The sequence below is a fragment of the Pezoporus flaviventris genome, unplaced genomic scaffold (genome assembly GCF_033815535.1).
Source record: "Pezoporus flaviventris isolate CSIRO_AGI_PZ_B2104156 unplaced genomic scaffold, CSIRO_AGI_Pfla_v1 ptg000001l, whole genome shotgun sequence".
NCBI classification, from domain to species: Eukaryota; Metazoa; Chordata; class Aves; order Psittaciformes; family Psittacidae; genus Pezoporus; species Pezoporus flaviventris.
This window is the reverse complement of record NW_026892549.1, coordinates 11312204-11324309: the sequence shown is the minus strand read 5'-3', so window position 1 is coordinate 11324309 and position 12106 is coordinate 11312204. Positions and strand designations below refer to the sequence as shown.

The window sequence follows — 12106 nt, the reverse complement described above, 5'->3', positions numbered from 1 at the left end:
TATGTTATTAGCTTTACAGCAAAAGGGCATGAGGAAAATATCAAGGCATTATCTCCCTTCAAGGGCAATATTTCTTTCCTCTCACACTCGCAGAGCATAATTACTTATGGAGATCTTTTGTCAGTTAAATCCCAGTGGCTGTGTAATTGTTTCTTTGAGCCAGCTGTCTTCTAGTTCAAACATGGCAGTGTTTAAAGTTATTTATTAGTTGATGACATATTCCTGACTCAGTTTATTAAACAAATAAACAAATCGTGCCTGTTCCTGTAAAAGGCAAGGGTTACTATCATTAACAATTTCTGCTATCCTATGCAGGCACACAAGACTAGGCAATTTTATATATATCTAACATTTGAAACTTTGCTTCAAATCTGTTCACTTACTCTATTTTTGCTATTTCTTCCCATGTTTTCACTGTAATAGGAAGTTAAATCAGCTTTTTTGTACAAAAGCACTGGCTGAAATTCCTAGGTCCCACAGCAAACCCAGATAATCACCAACTGGTTGGAATTACTGGGTTTTTTAGCTGAAAAGAGAGAGGACTATTGTCACAGAGCAGATGGCGAGGTCTTATGATATTGCTCCAGGGTATTCCAGTGAGGCGGGGGGGGAGCAGGGGAACAAGAAACATCTTCATCGTCACAGATGTTAGGTATAAAGTTTTGCATAGAAGTGTAATCCCTGAAAGCAAGTCTGGTTTTGGGTTTTGATGGGAAGTTATTCACCAAAATCCAGAACTTAGTGGAAAAAAAAAAAAGTGTTTGTCTGTCTAAACACAAAGAGCCTTCTGAGTGCCTCCCTTGCTAAAACAAGTACTTACTTTCGCCTCAGCTCTGGCCCGGAGGAGCAGGCTGCTAGCAGCACAAAGGAGACTATAAACAACCTCTGGTTACATCTTTTCGTTGCTTTCACATTACTTTGTCCTCTTTCCCATCTCCCAGCAGCACAAAAACAGTGGGCCATATCCGTACACTCTGCCAGAAAAAGTATGTTTCTGGCAAGCAGACATTTGTTTCGTGATAAATTTCTGTGCAAAATTGCCTTATCAAATTTAAGCTCCTGAGCTTTTCCTGTGCTCAACACCCTCTTCTTGCTTGGATGTGTATGCCCAAATTCTGTGCATCGCTATTGTATCAACAAGGCTGAATATGGCCTTGATTTGCACCACTTTAACTACAGACTTCAGCTGTTAAACTCAACAACGGTGAAACAATCACATTATAAGAAACATACTATTCATTATCTACAAATATTGATATTCACTATTAATTTATCCTATTACATATTATATTAAAATTTTACATATGTACTATATGTGAATGTGCTTATTTATATTTTCTATTAATTTATATATATTTTGCAATATTAATCTAAACATTTTTTATTTCATAATGCAAAAATTCCATCTCACTTCACAATGAACAATCCAGATGATAACTTTTCTCAGCAATCACCTTCTGGACCTTCTCCACTGTCCAGAGGCAATTAGGGCTGGATTGTTTCTCGGGCGCTCTTTCAAGGGGAGGAGGAGGTTTGCTAACCCAGTTTCATTCTTTGTTTTCAGCCTGTGAATTCATGCAGCTGCCTTTATTGGCATGGCAGCAATGGAAATGCAGATATAGGTTTATCTACCTCTTCCACCTCATCTTTTCCTCATTAACTTCCTAACACACATCCAGCGGGTGACTAAAGCAAAGGATCTAAGAGATGTCCACTACCATTTTCTGGATATTTCTCAGATGCAAAAAATTGTTTCAGTCCTCTGTACTGAGGCAGCTAGCCAGAGTAGCCAATTAAGCCAATAAAAGAGAAAATGGAAAATACTGAAAATTTATCTTGAATATCTACTTTTGATTTATCTTTAATAGGAAGCCACAGATCACCTTCATCAGTGCAGTTTCTAACTCACAAAGGCCTAACCCTACATGGACAGTTCAAGCTGTTTGGAGGGAGAAGCAGATATAGCTGCCACAATTAAAATCTTTTCTAGATCTTCTCTCTTTGGTCTTCTATAAGACCAGAAAAAGCAGAGCAAGACATTCTCTACTTTTAGGTCCCAAACAATTAATTTAAATACTTAAAAGTGCAAATACCAACGCGTCAGATTTTTCTGCCAACTTTCACCAGGAACAAGGGCATCAATCTCTATTACAAGTGATAGTTCAAAATGCTTCAATCTTTCAGCAGATACCACCACTGACAGTAACTTAAAACAGATTTTCAGTTCTGCTGCAATGAAGATTGGCAATGTCTAAGGTTGAATAATTTGAAAATGTCATAGAATCATAGAATGGTTCAGGTTGGAAGAGACCTTAAGATCATCTAGTTCCAACCCCCCTGCCATGGGCAGGGACACCTCACACTAAACCATGTCACCCAAGGCTCTGTCCAACCTGGTCTTGAACACTGCCAGGGATGGAGCATTCACAGCTTCCCTGGGCAACGCATTCCAGTGCCTCACCACTCTTACAGTAAAGAACTTCTGTCTTATATCCAATCTAAACTTCCCCTGTTTAAGTTTCAACCCATTACCCCTTGTCCTGTCACTACAGTCCATCATGAATAGTCCCTCCACAGCATCCCTTTAGGCCCCCTTCAGATACTGGAAGGCTGCTATGAGGTCTCCACGCAGTCTTCTCTTCTCCAGGCTGAACAGCCTGTCTTCATAGGGAGGTGCTCCAGTCCCCTGATCATCCTCATGGCCCTCCTCTGGACTTGTTCCAACACTTCCATGTCCTTTGTATGTTCAGGACCCCAGAACTGCACACAATACTCCAGGTGAAGTATCACAAGGGGAGAGTAGAGGGGCAGGATCACCTCCTTCGACCCGATGGTCACGCTCCTTTTTATGCAGCCTGGGATACGGTTGGCTTTCTAGGCTGCGAGCACACACTGAAGCCAGCTCATGTTCATTTTCTCATTGACCAACGCCCCCAAGTCCTTCTCTGCAGGGCTGCTCTGAATCTCTTCTCTGCCCAACCTGTAGCTGTGCCTGGGATTGCTCTGACCCAGGTGTAGGACCTTGCACTTGGCATGGTTAAACTTCATGAGGTTGGCATCAGCCCACCACACAAGCGTGTCAAGGTCCCTCTGGATGTCATTCCTTCTCTCCAGCATACCAACCAAACCGCACAGCTTGGTTTCATTGGCAAACTTGCTGAGGGCGCACTCAATCCCGCTGTCCATGTCACTGACAAAGATGTTGAACAAGACCAGTCCCAACACCGATCCCTGAGGGACACCACTCGTTACTGGTCTCCAGCCGGACACTAAACCATTGAAAAAATAAAAAAAAAAAATAGCATCAAAGACACTTTTATTCCTCCCATTGATATTTTGCTCCCCACACCTTATTTGTAAAGATACCCCAAGGTCTGGGATCGATGACGGTTTTGAAGGCACCAGCCTTCAAGTGGTGGCACCTCCGAGCTCTGCTCCTGCAGTCAGGATGTGGCCACTTGCTTGAGTGTCTCCTCCAGGTACTGAACCAGCGCCTGCATCTTGACCTTCAGCATCCCAAATCCAACTGCCTCCTTCGTATACATGTAGAGCAGCAGGTTTGCCACCCACATGATGGCCACTCGCCCCTCCATGCAGTCCATGAGGATGAACTCGAATTGAATGCATGGTGCCCATTCTTGTCCTAGGCCATCCAGACGTTGCTGACGATGGCCACGGTGACCCTGGCATCAGTATCCCCATAGCCCGAGCAGGCAAGCAGGGACCCCTCGTTGTTCAGGAGGAGCATACTCTGGACACCACTGGTGTTGGTCTGGCTCATCACCTGCATCAGGGCCCTGGGGCAGAGCATGGCCACAACTCCAGGAAAAAAGGGCATCAATCTCTCAGACTGATCAATCATCAATGTCTCAGAGAGTAAGACCAGACTGTGTTGTCAGAAGAAGTCACCACATGTTAAGGATCTTCTATCTAATTTGGAAGAGGTCTGCTATGTTTTGGAGATGCAATCATTCCATATTAGCTATCCAGTCTAAACCTCCATGCCTGTGGCTTCCCCTTGTATCCTACAGTTCTAACTCACATCGCTCTTTTTCTTGATCTAGGAAAGAAACATTAGACCAAAGGAGTGAAGACCTGACAGTATAGTCTGATTATCCTGACAGATATAGCCAAAACATAACCCAGTAAAGTCAGAAGGCTTCTAGCCAGGCACATAAGTCTGTTGTTTAAGGCCCTGAATGCAGGATCAAGGTATAATTCTAATAATTAATTATTAAGTATAAAAAGGTTATATTTGTGAAGGATCTTCATCATTAAAATTCATGCTGCTATCTTCTGTTCTAACATTTTTGAACCCATACTGGCTCCTCACTGCCCTTCAGAATATCTTCTCTTTATTTGCATGTTATAAGTGTCAAGCTTAAAGCCTTATAATTTCCTCAACATTCTTCCTAGTTCTCTTTCTCTGCCTCGAACAACATCTCAGAGATGCTTTCTTCTAGGTTTCCTATGTAACCCTTTCAAAACTTAAAAAGAGAAAAATATTAACAAAGAATGTAGTTTGCATGCAAATTACAGCTCTGTTCTTTTAATACCCAGGGATAAATCTCTTTTTGTAATGGCCATTTATTGATTATAATTTTAACATAAGCTTAGCTTATTAAATTACTTTCTTTGTTGAATCTGTACAGGATGAAGCATACATAACTTCTATCATTTTTAGTGTTTAGAAGCTTAGCATCCCTTGTAAATACATTTATGAAATATTCATTTGAACTTCAGTATGCTATTATCCTCTGTGATTTCAATTCCAATTTTCTTCCAAAATGTTTTAAACTTTTCTCCTAACTGAGCTCTTGTTTTTCTGAGCGTCAAAGCAAGAAGCAATGGATGGAGATGGAGAGATAGGCAGGTAGCAACGGATAAAAAAGGAGGAAATATTTCCCCCTTTTTTCCTTAGTTCGCATCACCTGATAATCAGACAGAAAAAGCCATATCCAATGCCTGTTCTTCTGCCCATGCATACCAGATTTTCCCCAGCTGCTATAGGGGTCTCCAGAAGAATCCATCTCTCTTTGCCTTTCCTGTCCTTATTTTATCCGCTACCAAGATGAAAGGAGAATTAACTTCCATTTTTCCCCAGCCCAAGTTCATATCAAATGAATAATATTAATGTCATACACAGCGCTCTGAAATAGCAGTATCGTCTTCTAGCTCACTAAAAAATGGAACAAAACTGATGTGGGCACAAGGAGCCCCTTCTGCTGGCAATGCACAATTTCTGTTCCAGTGAATGAAACTCTCAGATTTTTCTAGTTATAAACCTGAGTTTAACCTGAGATTTTTCCAGTTATAAACCTGAGTTTATAAGTTCATGGAGGAGCTGAAGTAGCAAGTCGACAAATGTTGGGCATGCTGTTCTAGCTTGAGCATAATTTCATTCATCCTCTGCCCCATCCAAACCCAGGATTCAAACCTGGGACTCCCAATCACAGAAGAAGGAGAAACTCAGAAGTTTGCAGCTGCCCATTTTGGGTCTTAAGGAGTGCTTTGCAACAGACACATAATAAGACCAAATTTGCTTTTAAACTGTTGTGTCAACAAAACTGCACTTTCAACTTTTCAAAGTAGCAGAAACATATCAACTAGCTCATCTACTAGGAGGCAAGTTGCTGGTTCCAGGTGACTGAGTCCAACAGCAGATAACAACCTGACACAGCTGGCTTTTTAAAAAGGAGCACCCAGAGGTGCATGTCTAGGTCCATCCGTGTTCTTGTGCTGGACATGATACAGGTCAGTAGTTCTGACACAATATGAACCCTCACTACCTGCCTTTACACAAAAGAGCAGCTGTTTGCCAAGCTGTTTACAGCCTCTCTTTTTCAGATGTGTAGAGTGGCAGTAAGTCTGGTTCTTCACTCCTCTGTCCTGCAGCTGTTAGGTCCGAAGTTCAGTCTACATATTTAGATTTTAATATCCTCTATTCTGCCAAAATCTCAACCTCCTCACTGAGTGTTAGCAGCCATGATAACACATGGTAGAACAAAACCAATACACATTCCAGGTATTGTTAAACAGCTTGTCCTGGCCTTTTAAGGTCCCTATAGCAATTACTATAACTGAGAATCACATTTGGATGGCAAAGGACCCCATGATGTATTTTCTAAAGAAATTTCACTAGCCTGGTCTATCCCTGAGACTTTATATCATAACACAAAGAATTTGCATGAGCTTAAATCTGCGTCAAAAACAGAATCTAAGTCTAACAAAATTCTGGAATTTGCTCCTTCAGCCCCTGAACTTGTTGAAGCTGATTTTCTGGAAAAAAAAAAAACAAACCAAAAAAACACCCCCACACCCCCCCCAAAAGAAAACAAAAAACAAAACCCAAAACAACTCACAGAGTTTAAACTCTGTGGAATTTCTGGATGGAACACTTTGCTCCATGATAAAGGAGATGATATTTGATCTTAAGATATACATCTATGTTTTCAGATCTGTCTTAAATGGGACATGGTTTGCTGCCTCCTTTATGCCTCTGACACACAAGAAAATATAAAAGCCACTTGTTGATTCACATCTGACCAGTTTTGAAGGCATTTAGTTTGACTGCCTGTAATTAGGATGCAAAGTCTGGCAATATTTATAGGCTTAACTCATGAGATCTAATTAAAATACTTTGACATGTGTGTTCTTCCTGAATCAGTGCCCTATGAATTGGCTGTTCTCTTTCCTCTATGCCAAAACAATGTCATAACAATACAAATAGCTAATGAGGATGAAAAACTGGCTGAAATTTGACTAGTTCAAATTATTATTTTTTTTTCTCTCTTAAAAAAAACCCAGTGATTCTTTTAATAACAGAATATCTTCAAGTGGATGTGCCTCAGTAAGTACACTGGTACCCAGGATGGAAGAGGGTTTCTAATTATTTTTCCTTAGGAAATCATTACTGATTCTGTGGGGCCATGAAATGACACATTCTAATGCCCTAGTTTCCAGAGGTGTAAAGTGTGCAGTTCACCAAATTCTCCCTTTTATTTATTTGTAATATTTGGAAGTATATATTTAACATATCATTTCATATCAATTCAAGAACAGACCTTTTAACAGCCGTTATTTTATTTCAATTGAAACAAAAATAAAATTTGGCATAAATCTGACCCAAACCTCAATGCCCAGAATGTATCTTCGCTTTCAAAATTAGGCCTTGCACTGATCCATTTTAGACTGAGCTAAGGTGACTATTTTAGCACAGTCTTCTCTTTCCCCATCACTGCAGAGAAAAGGAAAAATAAAGGCAATTGTAAACATAACAGACACATAGGCATGAAAAAGCCTATGGCAAACCGTCTTTAATGCTTCCATTTATTTTTTTTTATTTATTGTCCTTTCCTCCATCATATGAAACTACAGAGTCATAATATATTTTGTCAAATATATCTCCTTTCAAAAGTAAATATATTTTCAAAAGCATCTAAATATTCCCTTTCTAATTATGAGACTTAGAATAAGTGTATCTCTAAACAACTTTATCTTTCATTTGTAGCACTTTGTGAGCAAATATGTCTATTTGGAAGCAGATGCATAAGACCAACTGTCTTATGCATTGCAGAAGTGGCTATACTGGTTCAGCATGTGAAAAGAAGGTAAGGTCCAAAACCACTGATTCTTATTGTAAGAACAAAAATAACCAAATGTAACTGAAATAGTTTGCAAGAAAATGGATTAAAGTCCTATTAACCTTGTGAAAGATATAAATAGGGTTATATAATATCTTAAAAGGAAATTCAATGACTGCTCCGTTGCAAATTAACCCTGTATCCAAGTTCTATGCAAAATTTTCCCTTAAGGAACAATTTAATGCTTCAAATACTTCTCCTCCCCAGTGAACACCACTCCACTTGCTTTTCACATCCCTGCCTTCCTAACTTTGCCTCTTGTTTGCAATGTGAAATCACATGCCTTGCACCCAGGAGGTCTGAAAGCAGCAATTACTCCTGTTCATTCTTTTTCTACACCAGTTTTCACAACCAACCAACCAACTTCTTGCTGAGCTTGACCTCAAACTCTACATTACATGTCTACTACAGACCTATCCAAAAGTGGCAAAACATTTTTGTGTTTGCCAATTTGCCAATTCTCATGGTCAGAGAAGGATCCACCTCACTTACCTAAGGAACTCTGATAGATGCTCTTTTCCAAGATGATTTCTCCCACCACTTGTTAGCACTTCCTACTCCATTACTAAATAAGTGCTTCTGCATATGCTCAGACAGAGCTGATGGGACTAAATTTTCTGTGCCCTTCCTAGGTGAATGACATCCAAAAGAGGTGACACTTGTCCTGCTCTGTATCTTCTTTCTGTGATAGCTGTTCCCTCATAAGAAACAATGGTTTATTTCTTCCTGGCACTAACCTGAGCAAACTGAAGTCTAGTTCATGCAAATCTTCTTGGGTTTTGTTGTTTTTTTTTCCCCATGAATTTGTGAATCATTGAGTTGGGCAAATACTAACCTTACCCTAAAAGTGGATGGAAAGCTTGGAAGGCTGCCTTGCAGAAAGAGACCTGGGGGTGTTGGTCAACAGCCAGCTAAATATGAACCAGCACTGTGCCCAGGTGGCCAAGAGGACCAATGGCATCCTGGCTGGTACTAGCAATAGTGCAGCCAGCAGAACCAGGGCAGTGATCATCCCTCTGTACTCAGCACTGGTGAGGCTGAACCTCGAATACTGCATCCAGTTCAGACCCCTCACTACAAGAAAGACACTGAGGTGCTGGATCGTGGAAGCTGGTAAAGAGCACAAGTCTTACAAGGAACAGCTGAGGGAACTGGGGTTGTTTTGCCTGGATGTCGTGGTTTAAACCCAGTCAGGTAACTCGTTCGCTCACTTCCCCCCCTTTCTTGCCCTCCCCCTGCTCTCGGAGGGACAGAGAGGAGAATCGAATGCAACTCCCACGGGTTGAGATAAGAACAGTTTAGTAACTAAGGTATAACACAAATCACTACTGCTACCACCAATGATAATAATTATAAAGGAAATAACAAGGGAAGAGAATACAACACCTCAGCACCAGCTGACCGATAACTCGCCCCCCAAGCCCGATCAAGCTCCAACCGATACCTCCTCCAACCCTGCAGTCTCCCAGCCCTTCCGGCTAACTCCCAGTTACATCCTGGGCATGACGTGCTGTGGTATGGAATACCTCTTTGGCCAGTTTGGGTCAGGTGTCCTGTCACTGCTTCCTCCTGGCTTCCCCTCCCCCCTGGCAGAGCATGAGGCTCACAAAGTCCTTGGCCAAACCAAAACATCCTTGTTATCAGCTCTGTTCCCGAGCTGAAAGTCAAAACACAGCACTGCACCAGTTACCAAGAAGGAGAAAAATGACTGCTACTGCTGAAGCCAGGACACTGGAGAAGACTCTGCAGCTACCTGAAAGGAAGTTCTAGTGAGGTGGGGGTTGATATCTTCTCCCAAGCAAGAAGCAACACAACAAGAGGAAATGGCCTCAAGTTGTGCCAGGGGAGGTTTACATTGGATATTAGGAAAAACTTCTTCCCTGAAAGAGTTGTCAAGCACTGGAATAGCTGCCCAAGGAAGGGGTGGAGTCACCATCCCCAGGGGAATTTAAAAGACTTGTAGATGTGGCATTAAGGACATGGTTTAGTGCTGGACTTGGCATGACTGCGTTAACAGTTGGACCCTACAATCTTAATGGTCTTTTCCAATCTAAATGATTCTATTCTATTTTAGTGTTGAGGGCCACATTTTTAAGCCACAGACATTTTCCAAATTCAAACTCAAACACTATTCCACTCAGCCGACCTGACTGACCCAATCTGGAACTTTTGTAAAGGCAGGTTGACCTATCATTTATCTGTTTTGAAAGGCTAAGGGCAAAAATCAATGTATTTTTGTTTCAATTACATAATGCATTAAGAGAAAGCATGAAAATCTATTCCAATAGTTGCTTTATTCTGTTAATGATAATTAGATTTTAATGTCACAATTAAAGTTCTGTATGGATTTTTTTAACAAGTACATTCTCATACTAAAGTACAGCTCCTATAGCAATACTGAAATGCAGCTGATGTAGATAAAATGAGTAAGTGCTGTAATTTTCTAAATGTAAAAATCTATTATACAGGCTGGCTGTAGCCTACAAAAATACGGCGCACATTTTCTCAAAAAATTAACAGGAGTACAAATGGAAGCAGGGATGTGCCAAGATAAACTGGAGTTATTGCCTGCAGATATTTATACCCAGAAGACTTTCCCTTGATGGGTCAAGAGTTGCCTTTTTTTGATAAAGCAGACCAAGATTACCAGGAATGCTTTAGAGCATTATTCTAGTTCTGACAGTGTGAATTATGATAGTTGTCATTTCATAAAGGAAGTGGATCTTTGCTGCGCTTAGAGAAAACATTAAATAAATAAAAAAAAAGCCAACAAAAAAAAAAACAGGCTTCCTTTTTCACATGGATAAAATATTACACAGTAAATCAGTCCTGAAAGAAAAGGAAAGTAGAAAAAGACTTTGCGTATTATGTATGTCCAAGATGCCAAGCCATCAATGATACATGTAAACACATGAGCCTCTCTAGCAATGATTTATTTCATATTTTTTAAGACTGTAGCACTCTTCAGTTTCATGGCTCATTCCACAGAAATACCGATTGGCTGCACTGATACAAACATGCATTGCTTTGATGTGAAGAAGGAAATGTTCTGAATAAAAGAGAATTAACAAGTTTTATTCAATCCATGAGCCCTGCTGAAAGCTAGAATCAAAGTTAGTTATAAAAATTATGGATTTAATGGTATGTAGTTTAAATTACATGGCATACACTATGCGAAAGCAAATGAGCTACCCATCGAAAAAATCAAATTTAGTTGAGATATTAAAATACAAAGCTCATTTAATAGCATAGATTATAGTAAATTGTAAACATAGGAATTCATACCAATACTGCCATAGAAAAGTTGATATGACAGCCCCCCCAAGAATTAATTAGACTGGATCAGGAATAAGTAAACAATCTGAACGGGATTTAATCAACTTCTCCAAACTGCCAGTCGTGGAAATATCAGTTTGTCTAAGTAATTGTTCAAGCATTTAACTACATTATTAGAGCACAGTTTTGTTTTTTCCAAACACTGAACATAAACCCAACCTGTTGCAAGTAAAATAGATACTTTTTATGGTAACTTTAGTGGGTATAGAGAAAAGTTATCACAGAACAACGTATACACACTTGAAGAAAGAGTCTCTGCTGCCTGAATTTTTAACCTCAACTAAGTAAGTTTCAAACCCTGTTCCCAGTTGCTTTTGTCTAAACTCCCTCTGGTTTCTCTACATCCTTCCTGACACGTAACTGAGCTCCAGCACAGCCTAGAGCCTAGAAACTGCCTCCCTGTGTGGCTCCCCAGCCTCCAATACGTTTACAGCATGAGATTTCTATTTGTTCTGTGACAGCACTGCAACCTGCTCAGTCTTCTCAACGGCGCTGATGATACCTTATCACATTTCCCATTTGGCATTTGTGCAGTTGACTTTTCCTCTGTAAGCACCATCTGTATTGTCTTTACTTAATTTTGGCTTATGGATTTCAAGTTATTTCACCCATATATCAAAAAGATATTTAATTCTAAGCCTGCTTGCATAGCCTCCAAGTGTGACATTGTTCAAAAATGTAACATTTCATTGTCTAAGATTTTAATAAAAGGAGTAATTAGTAGAAAAATCAGGGTCTACAGACTATTGGCAAAATTAATTCTTGATAATACTTTCTCAAACAAGCCTTGCTTCTTGCTTATTTCATCTGAATCATACTCTTACTGGCCTGATTATCTGAGACATATCAGAAGTCTCTCTAATGTGAAAAACATGTCTGCTCTTGGTGGGTAAAGTGGCTACCTCCCTTACTAAGTTTAAGGGGCTTGTAAGTTGATTATTTAATAATCTGATTTAGTATCTTTCCAGATACCAACTTAATTTGAATTGTTGGCTGACATTTCCTTGATTTTCCTTTTTTTTTTTTTCTCACTTAAATATATGTAATATGCTTATTAGGACTATTCATATCCTTCGGGAGTACTCAAAGCACATCACTGCTGGTTTTGAAACCGCATCTTTAAATAT

At 40.0% G+C, this 12106-nt stretch overlaps 1 protein-coding gene and 1 pseudogene across 1 annotated transcript; one reads left to right on the top strand and one right to left on the bottom strand.

Annotated features, from left to right (window-relative positions):
* LOC133273954 (von Willebrand factor D and EGF domain-containing protein-like) overlaps positions 1 to 8299 on the top strand; it is a 190506-nt pseudogene extending 182207 nt beyond the window's left edge.
* Positions 3301 to 3811, bottom strand: LOC133264863 (ragulator complex protein LAMTOR2-like). Its single transcript, XM_061444929.1, is given in 2 exon segments — positions 3301 to 3616; positions 3619 to 3811. Coding segments are annotated over 2 exon segments (366 nt in total). The 3' UTR covers positions 3301 to 3443.
* Positions 8300 to 12106: the final 3807 nt, after the last annotated feature.